Source organism: Palaemon carinicauda, chromosome 8 (genome assembly GCF_036898095.1).
Source record: "Palaemon carinicauda isolate YSFRI2023 chromosome 8, ASM3689809v2, whole genome shotgun sequence".
In the NCBI taxonomy this organism is placed as follows: Eukaryota; Metazoa; Arthropoda; class Malacostraca; order Decapoda; family Palaemonidae; genus Palaemon; species Palaemon carinicauda.
Genome location: NC_090732.1, coordinates 168,894,395 through 168,910,891, shown reverse-complemented (window position 1 = coordinate 168,910,891; position 16,497 = coordinate 168,894,395). Strand labels below are relative to the sequence as shown.

The following is a 16,497-nucleotide window of genomic DNA, read 5'->3' as shown; positions in this document are numbered from 1 at the left end:
TTGGAATTTAACAGTAATGGTCCGCTACTGTTGTTGACAATTGTGCAACGCAATGATTGTACGATAAAGGATTTCCAAGTCTCTTTTCAGTTTATATGACATCTATTTTGACGATGTTACTGATCTTAAGGTATATTTCATATTCTTTATACATTATTTTCATATAGCTCATTTTACTCTTCAACTCTTCTTCCCATTTTTCAGTTTACCACTTTCTAGTTTCTGATTTCATTTCCCTCTTGGCCATTCTTCGTATTTGCCTTATCTAAAGGTTAAAAGGCCGCTCATGAATGGCAGAGGCAAGGGACAGTGACATTGCCCTATCAAGCAGGACAATGCCCTAGAGACTGACCATATATACATATGAGCAGCGCCCAAACATTCTCTCCCTCAAGCTAGGACAAGGAAGGACCAGGCAATAGCTGCCGAAGACTCAGCAGATAGAACTATAGGCTCCCGCAAACCCCTCATCCTCAGCTCACAAGGATGATGAGGTTGGAGCGACCAATGGAACTAACGAGCTAGAGCGGGACTCGAACTCCAATGTGGCGATCACCAGGCAAGGGCGTTAACAATTAGGCCACCACAACCCAGGTTCAATTCTTGCAAGTACTTTGCTGGTTGTTTCCACCATCTTCCTTCTTTTCCCATTCAGGGTACTGTTTATGTACAGCAACTTTCCATCTATCACCCTTGCTCTAAGAGATGCCCCTAGCTCTACCCTTAATGTAGTATCAGCTGTACTTTCAGTGGCACCTAATATTTTCTTATGTACCTCATTCTATATCCTTTATAGTTTCTCTATTTCAGTTTTGGTCAAGTTTATATTTTATCCATACAAAATAGAGGGTAATGCAAAGTTTGTCCAAAACGTTTATCTTATTATAAGTACTTTATTACAACTTTCCTATATGATTGAATACGTTAGGTTAACTGTTTTTTGTGTTTCTGTGCTTTTTCTATCATTTCCCTCTTCTGATTTGTATATAAGTTTCCTATTACTGTCCAGTTTAATTCCTAATTATGCTAAATTTTCTCCTACGTTGATTCCCTCTATGATTTGGCTTTTCTTTCATGTTTTATATCATAATATTGTTCTTCTCTTTATCTATTTCAAACCCACATTTTGGGTGGGGGGGGGGTTCTATTAAAAGCTGAATTGCGTTCTCTTCTATTCTTTTATGATTACCTCCGCCAACGAAGTTAAATGGAGGTTATGTTTTCGCTCCTGTTTGTGTGTGTGTGTGTGTGTTTGTTTGTGAACAGCTTTCTGGCCACAGTTTTAATCATCAAGTAATGAAACTTAAAATACTACAAGAAAGTATTGGAGTGATTGTCACGGAAGCAAGAAAAAAAATAATACTTCCTGCAAGAGGTTTCAATGACATATCTAAAAACGAACACATGAAATCATGACCCTAGAAGAAGCCCTGACCTAGAACAACAACAACAACAACAACAACAACAACAAATGCAGCCGGGTTTAGTCCACTGCAGGACAAAGGGTCCAAACATGTCCTTATTCATGTCTGGGGTTTGGCCAGTTTTCACCACCTTGCTGGCCAGTGCGGATTGGTGATAGTGGAAGACTTTTGTCTGATCGCTCACAAGAAACCAACCTAATACAGCTTTGCTGATCATGGCAATACTCAAACCCTTTCATCACGTTAAGGTATCCCAACTCAGAATAAACAACTGATTAATACTACAACTGAACTATTAACTAATTTATTACAAATTGACAAAACGTTTATACCAACAACTGAACAAGTCACTAGTCTATCATATGATGACAAAAATTACTTATGCAAAAATCAAAGGACAGAAGTCTCCATCAAAAATAGATATGAAGTTCTCAGCAACTTTTGATATCAGAAACTTGTCAACTTTGTGCACAGAAGAACGCAAATATCCCCTATACAGTGTAATAAAGAGCAAGTGTCTGGCAATATACATAAACACACACACACATACATATATACATATACATACATATATATATATATATATATATATATATATATATATATATATATATGTGTGTGTGTGTGTGTGTGCGTGTCTTTTTGGTCATGCACGATCAGCTCTCCCAGTACCTCGGGAAGGGGGGGGGGGGAGAGAGGGAGTAGTTATACCCTAGTGAGAGGGGGATGCGTGTTTATGTGTGTGCATATCTAAATATCTACCAACATTTTTTACGGTTTTCGTACACTAGTATAAAAGAAATACCTATGAAACATACGGGCTCCAGACCCAGATAATTAAAAAAAAAAAAAATAAGATTTGATACATTTTGACCCTATTGGAACTTTCCCACATGCTACTATTAGGCAATGTTACGTCAATAGGTAATTATTCCGTAGCTTCACCTCCAGTTCTTGAGGACGAAGACCTAGGGAAGCTAACTATGTGACTAAGGGCAGAAGAAACGTTCCAAAGACCTTTTAGAAAAACTGAACTGTTATACAGAGAACCAAAAGTTACTTTCTATTAAAATTCTTCTAGTTCTCAGGAGGAACAGAAACACTATTGCCACCACATACATATTTATTACAAACGTTTCGACATTTGAAATGTCATCATCAGTGCTACCTAAAGTAATGATAAAAGAAACAATACAATTTAAAATAAAAAATTACTTAATTTATGTAATGCTTGATTTGAAATTGTATCGTTTCTTTTATCTTTACTTTAGGTATCACTGATGATGACATTTGAAATGTCGAAACGTTTCCAATAAATATGTATGTGGCGACCTGAGTGATTCTGTTTCTCCTGAGAATAAGATTTCCTAGTTCATATGATGTTTTAGTACGAAACTCGTTGCTTGAACCTTCAATTAGCTACAAGATCACAATACATGGAGAGTATTGGTTCATTGCATTAAACTAATAATGAGTTGGTTGGAAATGACTTAAAATCCTCCCGATGGATTCTAAGCCATTCCTTGTGAATTGGATCATGTATCTTGAAAGAACTCGGGAGCTGATCCATTTATCGACGGTTGATTGATTAATGGAAATGGGACTATGTGACCCAACACTGGAGGCCTAATATACTTTTTGTTGCTTTTGTTAATTGCTGAAGTTTAAATCCTCTGCTAATGTGATTTTTATAATGTGTGACGAAGTCTAATATGGACCTAATTTGGTGTGACCCAAACTGAGCTGGGGATATAATTTTAGATTTACCAAGTACCAAGTAAGATAACATTTACAATATGTTTAATTACTTTTCACATATATAAGTCTGTATATGTTAGGAAAAACCTAACTTTTCAAAGATATAAGTCTGTATCTGTTAGGAATACCTAACTTTTCACAGATGCAAATCTGTATCTGTTAGGAATATCTAAACTTTTCACAGATAGAAGTCTGTATCTGTTAGGAATACCTAACTTTTCACAGATGTAAATCTGTATCTGTTAGGAGTACCTAAACTTTTCACAGATGTAAATCTGTATCTGTTAGGAGTACCTAAACTTTTCACAGATGTAAATCTGTATCTGTTAGGAGTACCTAAACTTTTCACAGATGTAAATCTGTATCTGTTAGGAGTACCTAAACTTTTCACAGATGTAAATCCGTATCTGTTAGGAATACCTAAACTTTTCACAGATGTAAATCCGTATCTGTTAGGAATACCTAAACTTTTCACAGATGTAAATCCGTATCTGTTAGGAATACCTAAACTTTTCACATATAAGTCTGTATCTGTTAGGAATACCTAAACTTTTCATATATAAGTCTGTATCTGTTAGGAATATCTAAACTTTACAGATATAAGTCTGTATCTGTTAGGAATATCTAAACTTTTCAGATAAAGTCTTTATCTGTTAGGAATGCCTAAACTTTTCACAGATATAGGTCTGCATGTGTTAGGAATACATTGGGACAATACTGCATCGAATATAGAATTTAGAATTAGCGAAAAGCACTGGAACTTTGGGTCTCATCTATCCCAAGTTAGGAATACTTTTGTCTTTCCCAAGTTAAATAAGGAAAAACACTATGAATTCTGTATATCATTTTGAAAACTTATTAAGCTCCATAGATTATTATACTATTGTATTTTACTCTGATTTAGCCGATTGGGTAAATGGTTTAGCATATGAGCTATAATTCTTCCATGATGATTTTTCTAATGTACATTATTTTGAGAATTCACAGGTACATACATCTTTCCCCATCCAGGTTAAATTGAACTCCATTTAGAGCTAGAATTTTTAACTATCATAGGGATGGTCCAATGTGTAATGTATGTATGAAATTGAACAATACTTTATAGTTCAGTGCTGGGGATTATGAGGCAATTCAGCACCAGTGCAATTGAAGAATACCCTACAGTTAACATATAAAGTAAAAGTTGAAGACGATAGACAGTGAGAAGGAATAAAGGAAGCAAGAATGAGGGAAAGCAGGATATAAAGCACATGCAGCAAGGAGCTGAAGAAATACTGCAAGACAGTCACACAGTTGTGGTGGCCGATGCTGTAACGTTCCTGCCTGGTGATTGCCAGACTGGGGTTCGAGTCCCGCTCAAACTCATTAGTTCCTTTGGTCGCTGAAACCTTAACATCATTGTGAGCTAAGGATGGGGGGTTTGGGGTTCGATTCCTGCTCAAATTCTTTAGTTCCTTTGGTAGTTGCAACCTCACCATCCTTGTGAGCTAAGGATGGGGTGTTTTGGGCAGGTCTATCTGCTGAGTCATCAGCAGCCATTGCCTGGCCCTCATTGGTCCTAGCTTTGGTGGAGAGGGGGCTAGGGCGCTGATCACATGTATGTATGGTCAGTCTCTTGAGCATTGTCCAGCTTGATAGAGCAATGTCACTGTCCCTTGCCTCTGTCATTCATGAACGGCCTTTAAACCTTGAAGACCCTCAAGTAATAAGGCCTATGGTGTACAATGCGTGTTGCACTAATGGCACTATCCACTATGGGGATGAATATGTACAGTAAACCTTACTTGAAGTGGATTATGAAGTTTAGGACCAAGTCGAGGCAATGAGACCAATGAGATCATTCAATGATTAACCTTATTTGATACACAATATTTCCACAAGGTAAGGCAATCTATACAGACAGACAGACACAATATTGCGAGTTCTTATAATTTAATGACTTTGGGAGTCTATTTCAAATGTGTAGTGTTACTAGCTTGGATCGTTTATTATTGTAATCGACCGATTGTTCATTTTTTACTTGAGCTTTTAACTGTTGCCATTAACATTTCATTACAGTATTTTCAAAGTAACAGATAATCCATTATCTACAGATTTATGTGAACTTATTTCTTGGTTTACCATAGCTTTGGTATCATGCACTACAGGTAATCCATTTCATGTCAAGACATACCTTAATTATCATATTTTTTGTTTAGGGAAAAAAGTCTTGAACTATACTGTGTTCATTCTCGATTAATTCATAATTTCAGACCAGCTGGGCAACAGGCTTTCTTCCAAGTTTATTAAAGGCATCATGATTTCCTTTTACCTTAATGTTGAACACTCCTACTGTATACATTACACATCAATCGCATTCAGCTTTACCCTTATCAAAGGGATGTTCACTTTTTGATGGGTCTTATTTATAAACATTTAATAATTACTAGTCAGCAATGCTTTATAGATCATCAGTGACATTCATCATCTTGTTGATTAAGATTGCGGTGAACAATTGGAAAAGTCACCACCTAGCGACCTGTTGGACGTGGGTTCTAGACCAACTCAAGCTCAATAGATTTTAGTAGTGTCCTCAACCTCAGCCTCCATGTGAGCTAAGAATGGAGGTTTTTAGGGGAGACAGTAGGTCTACCTGCTGAGTCATAATTCAGGATCAATTGCCTGACTGCCCCTGTTCCTAGCTTGTTGGAGAGACGACTTGGGCACTGATCATATGTATATAGGGTCAATCTTTAGGGCACTGTCACTGTCCCTGGCCTCTATCATTAAACCTTCATTGACAGATGAACAAAGATAATCTAAGGCTGAGATTAACTAGGGAATATTCCAAAAACAAGCAATTTTTTTCATGAACCCTTTAGCAACAAATTCTTGTTAACTACCAGATTTTAAACCCTTAAACAAAAAGGCACCTCATGAGTAGGTCTACCTGAGGAGTCATGACTCCGCATCAGTTGCGTGGCCCTCCCTGGTTCTAGCTTATTGGAGAGGGGACTTAGGCACAGTTCATGTACATATGGTCAGCCTTTAGGGCATTGTCACTGTCCCTGGCCTCTATCGTTAAACCTTTATTCACAGGTAAAGAAAGTTAATCTAAGGCTGAGATTGACTGGGATTTTACAAAAACAAGCAATTTTCTCATGAAACTTTTAGCGAAAAATTCTTGTTAACTACGAGATTTTAAATCTTTAAACAATAAGGCACCTCACGAGGTCTACCCGAGGAATCATGACTTTACATCAGTTGCCAGGCCCTCCCTGGTTCTAGCTTATTAGAGAGGACACAGTTCATGTTTTTATGGTCAGCCTTTAGGGCATTGTCACTGTCCCTGGCCTCTATTGCTAAACCTTTATTCACAGGTAAAGAAAGTTAATCTAAGGCTGAGATTGACTGGGATTTAACAAAAACAAGCAATTTTCTCATGAAACTTTTAGCAAAAAATTCTTGTTAACTGAGATTTTAAATCGTCACACAAAAAGGCACCTCGAGAGTAAGTCTACCCAAAGTCATGACTCAGCATCAGATGCCTGGCCCTCCCTGGTCCTAGCTTATTGAAGAGGGGACTTGGACACATATGTTTATATGGTCAATCTTTAGGGCACTGTCGCTGTCCCTTGCCTCTATCATTAAACCTTTACTGACATGAATATGACCTAAGGCCGAGATTGACTTGAGATTTTGCAAAACCATGCCATTTTCTAAAAAAAACTTTTAGCAAAATATATTCTTGTTAACCATGAGATGTTAAATGCAAACAAAAGGTATCTCAGGAGTGGCAGTCATCCTCACAAACCATTATGGAATTGGGACTGTCTATGACCCAAACTGATTTCTGAAAAATGTTAGGTATAAGGAAGTAATCTTGAATATAGATATATTTCTCCTTACTCTGATAAAAGATAAAGCCTATGGAAATCTAACTTGCAATTTTAAGAAAGGGTAATTAACCCATTGATTATTTTCTCAAAGATCATTGTACCATGAAGACTACGCTTACATTTTCAGGAACTGAAGATGAGCATAAGGAATAACTGCCAATCGAGACAACACTGCCAGACATGTAGGAAAATTTTCAGGGACAAAATATTTCTATAATCCTAATTTCTCCTATATGTTTCTTGGTCTTAAACCCTGATAATATCCAACTAAAGAACATATAGGTTGAATATATTAACTTCTTATTGCAAAATTTTGCAAGTTAATTGAACTCACAATGCCAATAGAGAACTTCCTTGTCAGAAATATTCGGCAGGTGTATTAGGTTGTTGCTGAATACAAGGTTGTATTTCTTCAGGAACCAAAAGAAATCAAACAACCCTTGTTTTCTCACATAAGAATATTTCACGCTTTTTCTTGACTACCGTCTAGTTAATCACAACACAAGCATTTTCAGGAATGAAATTAAGGGACTATATTTCGCATAAAATTTATGTGAAAATATATTACAAAACCCTTCACACTTGGGCATTAAATTTACATAATGACTGTCAACAGACTATTTGAATGGCTATATAAAACATTCAACATGACTTCGGAACAATCTTAAAATAGTTCAAATATTAACCTAAAACTTTTTTACAAAACAAAAATAAATAACTTCAGTATTAAAGATAACATAACTCATATATGCACTGCATTTTGTAACTGAAATAACGATAAAATCAATTTCCTTTAAGCCAACTGCTTCCCACGTTCTATAATGTACTCAGTGATACAAAAATCAAATCAATACGACTTCCCCACACTGCACAACGGACAGGAACTGAATCACAAGACTTGTTTACCACGGAACTAATTAGAATATACTGATGTGAATTGAGCATGATCATATACTGGTTGTATGACAACTCCCATGAAAGGGTAATTGTAACGACAATTAGCATAAAACCTAAAAGGATAATTGCTACATAAATGAAGCTCTATGAACTATTCACTGATAGATTGAGTATAGCATATCACACAGCAAATTTGCCAAGAAAAAAAATAAAAAAGTACATTCCCCATAACTAGTTAATTTCCCAACGATTAATTTACACGAGCTTTGTTTTCAAGAAGCTCACATCCTAAGATATGTTAAATTAAAAAACTCCAGTACTGTACTTATATGGATGTGAAAATGCTTTGTAAAGAACACTTTATCAAAGGAATAAGCAAAGCTTCCATTTCCACGCTTGAAAAGTACAGGTCGTTATTCATAATCATGATCCTTGACGAGAAAATGGCCAGTTACTAGAACCAACAAAACATAAAATGTCATATGCATCCGCCATTTCAATTTTTGGTGCCTTTTATAGAATTACTTTCCCAGATCTGAAGATATGAGTAGGCACTGTACTGCACTCTATATCAGGTTAAAATTAAAACATTTCTAACAAAAAAATTGTTAAGTTTCAAACCAAATTAAAATATATTCTAATAAGTTTGTATGAAATATCCTATCTGTAGTAAAAAATAAATGTAAAATTCTTATACGATAAAAAATACCTAAAGTTTTTTCAAACATATCTTTTTAAATAATGAAACTAGCTGTTTCGAACCTACTAATTTAATGTTACTTTGCCAAATTGAAAAATCAATATTTTCTCTCCCTTTCTGGAGTACTGTCTCAATTATACTGATTAATCCGTTTAACATGCGGAAAGGTCTCTTAGGAGATGAAAGCACATCATTTATACAAAATGTATAATTTTCTTTTAAAAAGCTGTTGCATCTCTCTCCATTAAAATAATCAGCATAAAAAATTCTACGGTAACAGCACAGAGTACTGTATTGTCTTGTTATTTAAAATTATTTTCTCCAACTTGGTACTGATACTTTACCTTGATTTGACTATAAATTGAAAGGCAACAAAACTAGACGTGTTTTGTACTCATTTTCCTTTTCAAAAAGTCAAACGAAAATTACGTGAATCATCGTGATACTTCGGCCACTTTTTTAATGAATAAAAAAAACATAATTGGAATGTAAAGCAATTCTAACAAGACTATTCAACAGGAAAAATTGTTTTTGTGTACTTTACTTGGATATCTCAAATTTGGAGGTACAGTATTTAGTTATCATATCTTATGGACATGACAATTCAGCTTTTAATAAGCTATTCATGAGGATGCAAAATGATAGCACGCTTACTAAAAAACATTTGCATGTATGTCTAACCTCTCGGTACGATGGCTGCTCATTCTGAAAACGACAAATTCATACTTTCCAGTGAATTACTGATGCATACCCGAAGCTTCATTATTTAGGGTGGGGCATATACCAATTGATATTGGCAAACAAATAACGTAATTGCCTAATAATTAAACTCTGACCTATAAACGAACAGATCCCCAAAAATGTCATAAAGGATTATGATTACAAAAGGGCACCAATAAATATTCTACACAATATACAATACTGATACCCAAATATCAGGTTTATGTAATTATTACTGTAACAAAGTTTTAGGTTATCAACATGGGTCTCAGAAACAAAAACTTTAGTGCTCAAACAATTCAAACCAGAATATATACAGGAACTATAAAAATAAATTAAGAAAAACCAAGATGACAAGATACAAAAATTTAAGAGGTATTGACCAATTACAATTATCTATTTACAATGCATGGAATATGCGAGATGCGGTGGGATCTAAAAATATTTCATTCTATATATTTCCTAAAAAAAATCTTGGTATATCTTTTAAATCTATGGTAAATGACTTTTAAAAACTTAAATCACCAGTTCTGAAAGATACAGGATATAGCTCTACATAGGCACAACTTTACCAGTAAAATGTATGATACATAAGTGTAATAAAACATTAACCATACCGATCATGTAAAATCTATGAAAGGTAATCGCTATACAAAATGCATCAAGAAAATCAGTTTTGTAACACTACACAAACTGAAATGTACAATCATCCAAATCTTTGGTCTCAAAAAAAAAAAAAAAACCTGATCATGGCAGTTTAGATTAAATGTGTTGCCAACTTATCCTAATATGAGATAAATAATGCCAGTAAAGTGATAATTCTTTTGTGAACAAACTAGTATGTAAATTCATGTGCAATACATTTAATATACAGCACTTCCTTTTACAACATACAGTAATCACCACTGTGTTCACAGCCCTAGAGTGAAGAACTGCCAGTACTGATATGTTTCCTAATGGGAGCTAACCAGTGCATCAGGCTTCTGTTCAGATCCCCATGGTTTTGAGATGGAAATCTTGGGCAAACTTTCCAGTGGTTCATCATCAACCTCCATTTTTTCCTCCTCAACCTCAGATGTTACGGCAGCTCCAATTCCAACAATTTCTGCATCGTCTGCCATATCATCCTTGCTAGACCCAGAAAGTAAGGCCTCTTTCTCATCTGAAGAAGCATGACCATTAGTTAGGTTAGCTTCTTGCTCTTCATGACAGCTGGAAGAAGGTTGATCAATTGCACCGCTTGTGCTAGGGTCTTGAGATGCTTCCTCTTCCTTCTGTTCTTTAGTTCCTGGAACTTTTGTACTTTCTATCACACTATCACTGGCAGCCGATTCATCAACATGAGTTTTACTACATGTTGCTTCACTACTGGCCACAGGATCACTAATTTCAGATATCTTATTTACATTTTTAGATTTGGTAGGACGTAATGAGATCACAAAATCATTGGGTGCATCAACTATATCACCAGATCGATAATGTACTTTTATTCCACTTACTAAATCAGACTCAGCCACATTATCATCTGGATTTGAAGGCTTGTAAACACCTGAGTCATGAGAAAACACAAGATGCTTGTCTTGGGAAGGCTGGTTATTAGCTTCCCCAGGTTTCTGTCCATCACTTACCTTCGCTCCTGGTACAACTACAGGAGTACTAAGTATTTCATGTCGGTCATGTCGCATGAAGCCCTCTGGATTAACATATTTAAAAGGACGGAAATGAACTTTAGTATGCTCTTTGATAAAGTTCAATTGTGAGGCAGTGTAATCACATAAAGTACATTTGTATACACCATACCCACCATTTGCAAGATGACGATAGCTATGACTGTCTACAGCATCTCGTCTAATATTGGCATAGGGACAATATATACAATAGTAAACCTGTCTTTCTTTGTCAACATCCTTTTTAGAAATATCCACACCTTTCTTATTCTGCAACAATAAATGTTGACGTTCTGTGGTGGTTAAATCCCTGTCATCATAATTTTCTTTATCTTCATATTTGTTTTTAGATGCTTTACTGTCACTAGCATTTCCTGCCTTAACAATTGAGGGCAAGTACTTAGGGTCATCATCTAATGGCAAAGGAGCGCCAGACTTCTGAGAAACCATCTTTTCGTGATATTTATGGCGATTAATGTGCATCATAAAATTAGCATAAAACTTGACAGAGTAGTCACATATCTGACATCGGTACTTATGACTTGAACCATGAAGATTGGTGTGAACATGATACTGCTCTGTCTTTTCAAATGCAGATGGACACTTGTTACATTTGTAACGTTTCTCACGTGACTTTCCAGTGACTTTGTCGATGTGTAAGGGATAATGGAGGTTTCGATCACCAATTCGCATGGGATCACTCTCCACTTCTGACTCATCTTTCTCCTTGGAAGATTTGCTTTTGCTGCTTGACTTCCCACTAAACGTTGGCTCTGACAGACCTTTTCGCTGGCCTTCTTTTTCCATTTCTGTTTTTCTTCGGAGTAGATCGACACCTGACAAAGGAACCTGCTCTTCAACATAATACTTGAACTGTGGCCGGCCACCACTACTATTTTCTGAGGAGATGGGTCGCAATCCTATCAGTTTTAACTTTATTGGTGGGTGGTGAGAAGAGCTATCCTTGTCGTGTTTTGAGTGCTTATGTGGTTTAGATGAGTTTTCTACCCGGTATTTTTCTGCTTTACTTGGGGAAACTTGTCTTGAATTAGCTGCCACTTCGGATGTCACAGTATCCACGGTTGCAGAAGCATTTCGTGCTTCAACTGCCGCTTTAACCGCAGCCTCTTTGGTTGCATTGCTGGTCTTGACATCTTCATCACGTTGCTCATGAAGTTGCAGATGCTGCTTGAGATTATCAGCTGTTTTACCGGCATAGGAACATCTCTGACAAGAGTAGGGATTTTTTGCTCCATGTAGAGACTGATGATACTGTAAAGTTAAAGGTTTAGTGAATGAGGCTGGACACTGATCACACATATATTTGCTTGTGGGAGGAGGCTGGGGCATCACACTAGTTGACGGGGGTGGCGAAGCCACATATGGCCTTTTTCTACTACCTTCCCTGGTGTCTTGTGTAGGTGCTGCTACATTTTCTGTAACTGTACCTACTGGGAGACTAAGTCCAGGTACAGGAGGATGTGAAGCTGAGGCTCTATGTTGACTCAACATGGTGAGAGTCCGCTGCTGATATTCAGGCGAGTGGACTTTAGCATGAGTGAGAAGATGAGCCTCTTGTCGGCCGCCAAAGTTACAATGCTCGCAATGGTGAGGGAGAGTTGCGGAGTGAAATCTGGAATGAATCTGAATCTCCTTTTCAAAGAAGAACCGTGCTGGACACAGCTGGCAGAAGTATACAAGTTTTTCATCCAATTTATTAGCACTGTTTTCTTCCTTTATAGGAGAATTAGATGGCAAAGATGAAGCAGGACTAGAAGTGGCTTTAGATGTAAGGAGACGTAATTGATCTTCATCTGACAGAGCTGGATCAACAATGGCATGGCACTGTCCCATTGAACCACCATGAACCTTCAAATGAGCAGACATAACACCTGCATTAACACTAATATAAGAGCAATGAGGACAATGTAACCCTCCAGATTCTCTGGCAGCATCTGATTTGTGCATTTTTTCATGCTCTTGTATATTTGTCTTACGAAGGTTTACATGCGGACAATGGCGACATTTAAACATTTTGAAAAACCTGTTATCTCGGGACACCCAGACCAATGGGATGTCTTCCAACAACATTGTGGTTTGGTCAGTAAGTTTTGGCAGTGCAGAAGCATCTGTGAATGTAGAATCTTGACCCCTTTCCCCAACTGTTGCAACACTGGTGACTGGAGTGATTGTTAAAGACGGAGATGGAGAATTTGACCGATCATCAACGTTGTTGTCATTATTTTCTAAGCCATCGTCGGGACCTGGGTCAACACCATGGACACGAATGTGTTGAGACAACAGATGACGCCGTGTTACATTATATGTACAATGAGGGCACTTGAACGGTAGGCCTTTTGGTTTGTGGAATTGCCTGTGATGCATGAGCTTTGACCGACTTCTAGTTTCAAACGGACATGCTCCACATAAGAACTGCCTGGATCCATCATCCTGCTGAAGAAAAATATGGTGAAAAAGTGTCATGGTTAATCGAAAAATTTAGTGATAAAAATTCATGGTTATTCATCATTTATCCATGAATTGTCTTACCAAAGACTAAATAAATAGCCCCATAAGCATACTTCTTTAACTTACATGATTATTTCACTTTACTAAAGATTCCCTTAGTCTTTTTAAAAACAAGAATGGAGGCTAAACTTTGCAAAGCATCCTCATCTAATGACTTGACATAATATCAAGATAGTGGTTAATATTAAAACTATTTGTAGTAATGAACAATGGAATCTCATGCTGAAGTTTGCGACTTACAGTTATCTGTTGTTATATATATACCCATACAGTACAGTATAACCTCTCTATTGAGTTTCGATTAAAACCAATTAGAAGAAGATAATATGAGCAGGGTGGATAGATGGTGCAAATGCGATTCATTGCAATGAAATAAGGCACTATATGATTTATTGGTTGTACTGAAAACCATGTTTTGTGCCATAAAACAATGTTAATAGCTTTACTTTAGCGCCTACTGCTAACTGGCTAATATATGATTTTAAATACAGTAGGTTGAGGACAGTAGCTCCTCAACAACCAGATCTCAGCATTGATAATGTCTCCTTAATTATTGACACCTCCTTTAGAATTTTAATTGTACCTGCATTTCTTGATTGCAAATTTACTTATGAGAATACAATTTTTTGACCTACTGACAACCATACTTTGAGCTTTGTTAGGATTTAAAAGCACTAATTTTAGCTACATCTCTGTTAAGGGAGTAAATAACCACAAGTCTATACTCAAGACTTGGGAAAGATGTAAAGAGAGCAGCACTGAAGGCATAAGCAATAAGCTTCTTTTCATGGCCAAGCCACTTATCCTGCATATATAAAAACAAAGGTAAAGGAACACGAAATATTATATTCCTGAAGTAACTATGGTTCCCATTAACAACAATCCTTTACTACCTACTTGTTAAAAATTCAATAATAATATATTTCTCACCAACTCCCATCACTTCAAGTTTGAGAACAAGGGCCTAATGATGTACATGGTTAAGACCTGCACTAAAGTCAAAACAAACCATATGAACTCATGAGCACAACCAAGGGATTTTTACACAACAATGGAAATCTTAATTAGAGTATCACAAGTTCCAAAGGCCTTACAAAAACCCAAATGCAAATTTGGGAGTATAATATTTTCACAATATCCATGTGCACGTTTCCCCAACAGGCGTTCATAAACATTATATAATATGGGAGTAACAGAAGTTAGTTGGTAATTGGCAGGCCTATAACTTCAATCACATTTATCTAACGGAGTAACATTACCAGCTCTGCAACAAGCACTAAAATAAGCTGCTCTCCTAAATAACTTGCAAAATAACACAACTTAGGAACTAAGAAATCAAGGAAAACTATAATTTGGGTCTATACCTCCATAAGGATTCAAGGTCAAGTAAGTCTCTTAATTGACACAAACGAAAAAAGCTACACTCGACCATCAACTTTAGGAAAACAGAAGATTGAGTTTGGCATAGCTCTGCTTACTGACGAACACATCAACCCAAAAGGGTTGGCTTTTCCCTTGGACAGCAAATAAAAGAGCCTTTTAGTTTAAACAAAGGATGTAGTCTTCATTAAAAAGTACTGACTTCAAGATAGTCAACCATTTATTTTAACAAGTTGTACCAGAAAAAGTTACCTTTATGGTAAAGTAGTATTCATATTCCTTTAAAGCATAAACAAACTCCCTGAGCAACAGTTACTAGCCGAGTATACTAATTTCACGATTTAGATCAAGCGCTGAAAGATACTGTCATGTTGGAAAACTTCTGGGATGGGAGCACTGGGAAGGAACAGATACTAGGTAACAGGTGTAATAATTCCATAAAGACTTAAAAGTAGCAAGATAAATGAGTGTAAGATCATTAATGTGGTTTCATGTTATATGGTTTCGATCGCATGGTTCCAATAGCAGCAAGTGGCCAATCCTCCGGTGGAAACTTATGATCATAGAGGACAGGCATAAGGAAGTCTGTCATAAGAGGAGCGAACACAATCGGAACGATCCTGTTAGGACGAAATACAAAGGGAAGACTATAAGGAAACATTGGGACTCATGAAGGGAAGATCTAGTAGCCTGTACATGCGATGAAAACAATTATAGGTTCTTCTTTCAACAGTATAGTAGGCTGGAAAAACTGAAACAAAGCAAATGCCAAACATTCTGTATCCAGAATATTACTGCAGGTCAGACACAAGAGGTAAAATTGCGAGGTATCCGAAAACCCCATAAAAGAAAGATTCCATTCAGGCTGGTCAGAAGACGACAGCTTTGAGAGTATGGGAACCGATGACAATATGGAAGCCCGGCAGCGGGATCATGAAGATTGTGTTACAGAATCATTCAGCTGTGATGAGATGACCTACTAATGCCATAACGTTCAATCTGCATGTTGATCGCACACTTCATCGATGCTCTTTCTGCAAAGTTGTCATCTCAGGCACTAACTGAAGAAGGAAGGGGATAAGAGCAGCAACTACCTTCCTGCACAAGTGTGTGCGTGTTCAGTTTCATACGAGACCAAACAGAGATAGCAGGCTTGTGCCCACATGTACTGCCTCACGAATCCCATTCTCTGGGAAGGAGACGTTCCTGATACGAATCTTCCTGTGACTCGTACAAGGCAAGAGCATATCATGAATGTTCTTCCAAGTGGAAATGCTCTCAGTAAATACAGGTGGTTCTTTAGATATTGTGAAAGTCTCAACATCCCTGAAGTGTTCCAGCATAAGAGGGATAAGGGTTGCTACCAATTTTAAGATCAGCAGTGCTTTGGCAGCAGTAGCGCGAGCCCCTGTACCTCACCCCGAAACACCTTCTTGGAGAGGGCCGGATTTTGGTACAGCGCTACTCCTCCCATGAAACCAAGTAGAGGAATTGGTTGATATCTCGTAAGATTCAGAATCATCTCACATGAGAAAGGAGGTCAA

The 16,497-nt window shown here is 37.0% G+C and overlaps 1 protein-coding gene across 5 annotated transcripts in view; it reads right to left on the bottom strand.

The window, feature by feature from the left end:
* Positions 1 to 9,240: 9,240 nt before the first annotated feature.
* LOC137646121 (zinc finger protein 142-like) overlaps positions 9,241 to 16,497 on the bottom strand; it is a 38,420-nt gene continuing 31,163 nt past the window's right edge. For 4 of the 5 annotated variants that reach the window (XM_068379325.1, XM_068379328.1, XM_068379329.1 and 1 more), the window contains one exon: positions 9,241 to 13,498. In XM_068379325.1, coding sequence (XP_068235426.1) covers positions 10,331 to 13,498 — 3,168 coding nt within the window. In that variant the 3' untranslated portion in view covers positions 9,241 to 10,330. The remainder of the gene's footprint in view (positions 13,499 to 16,497) is intronic. The other variant, XM_068379327.1, reaches the window with a different exon arrangement.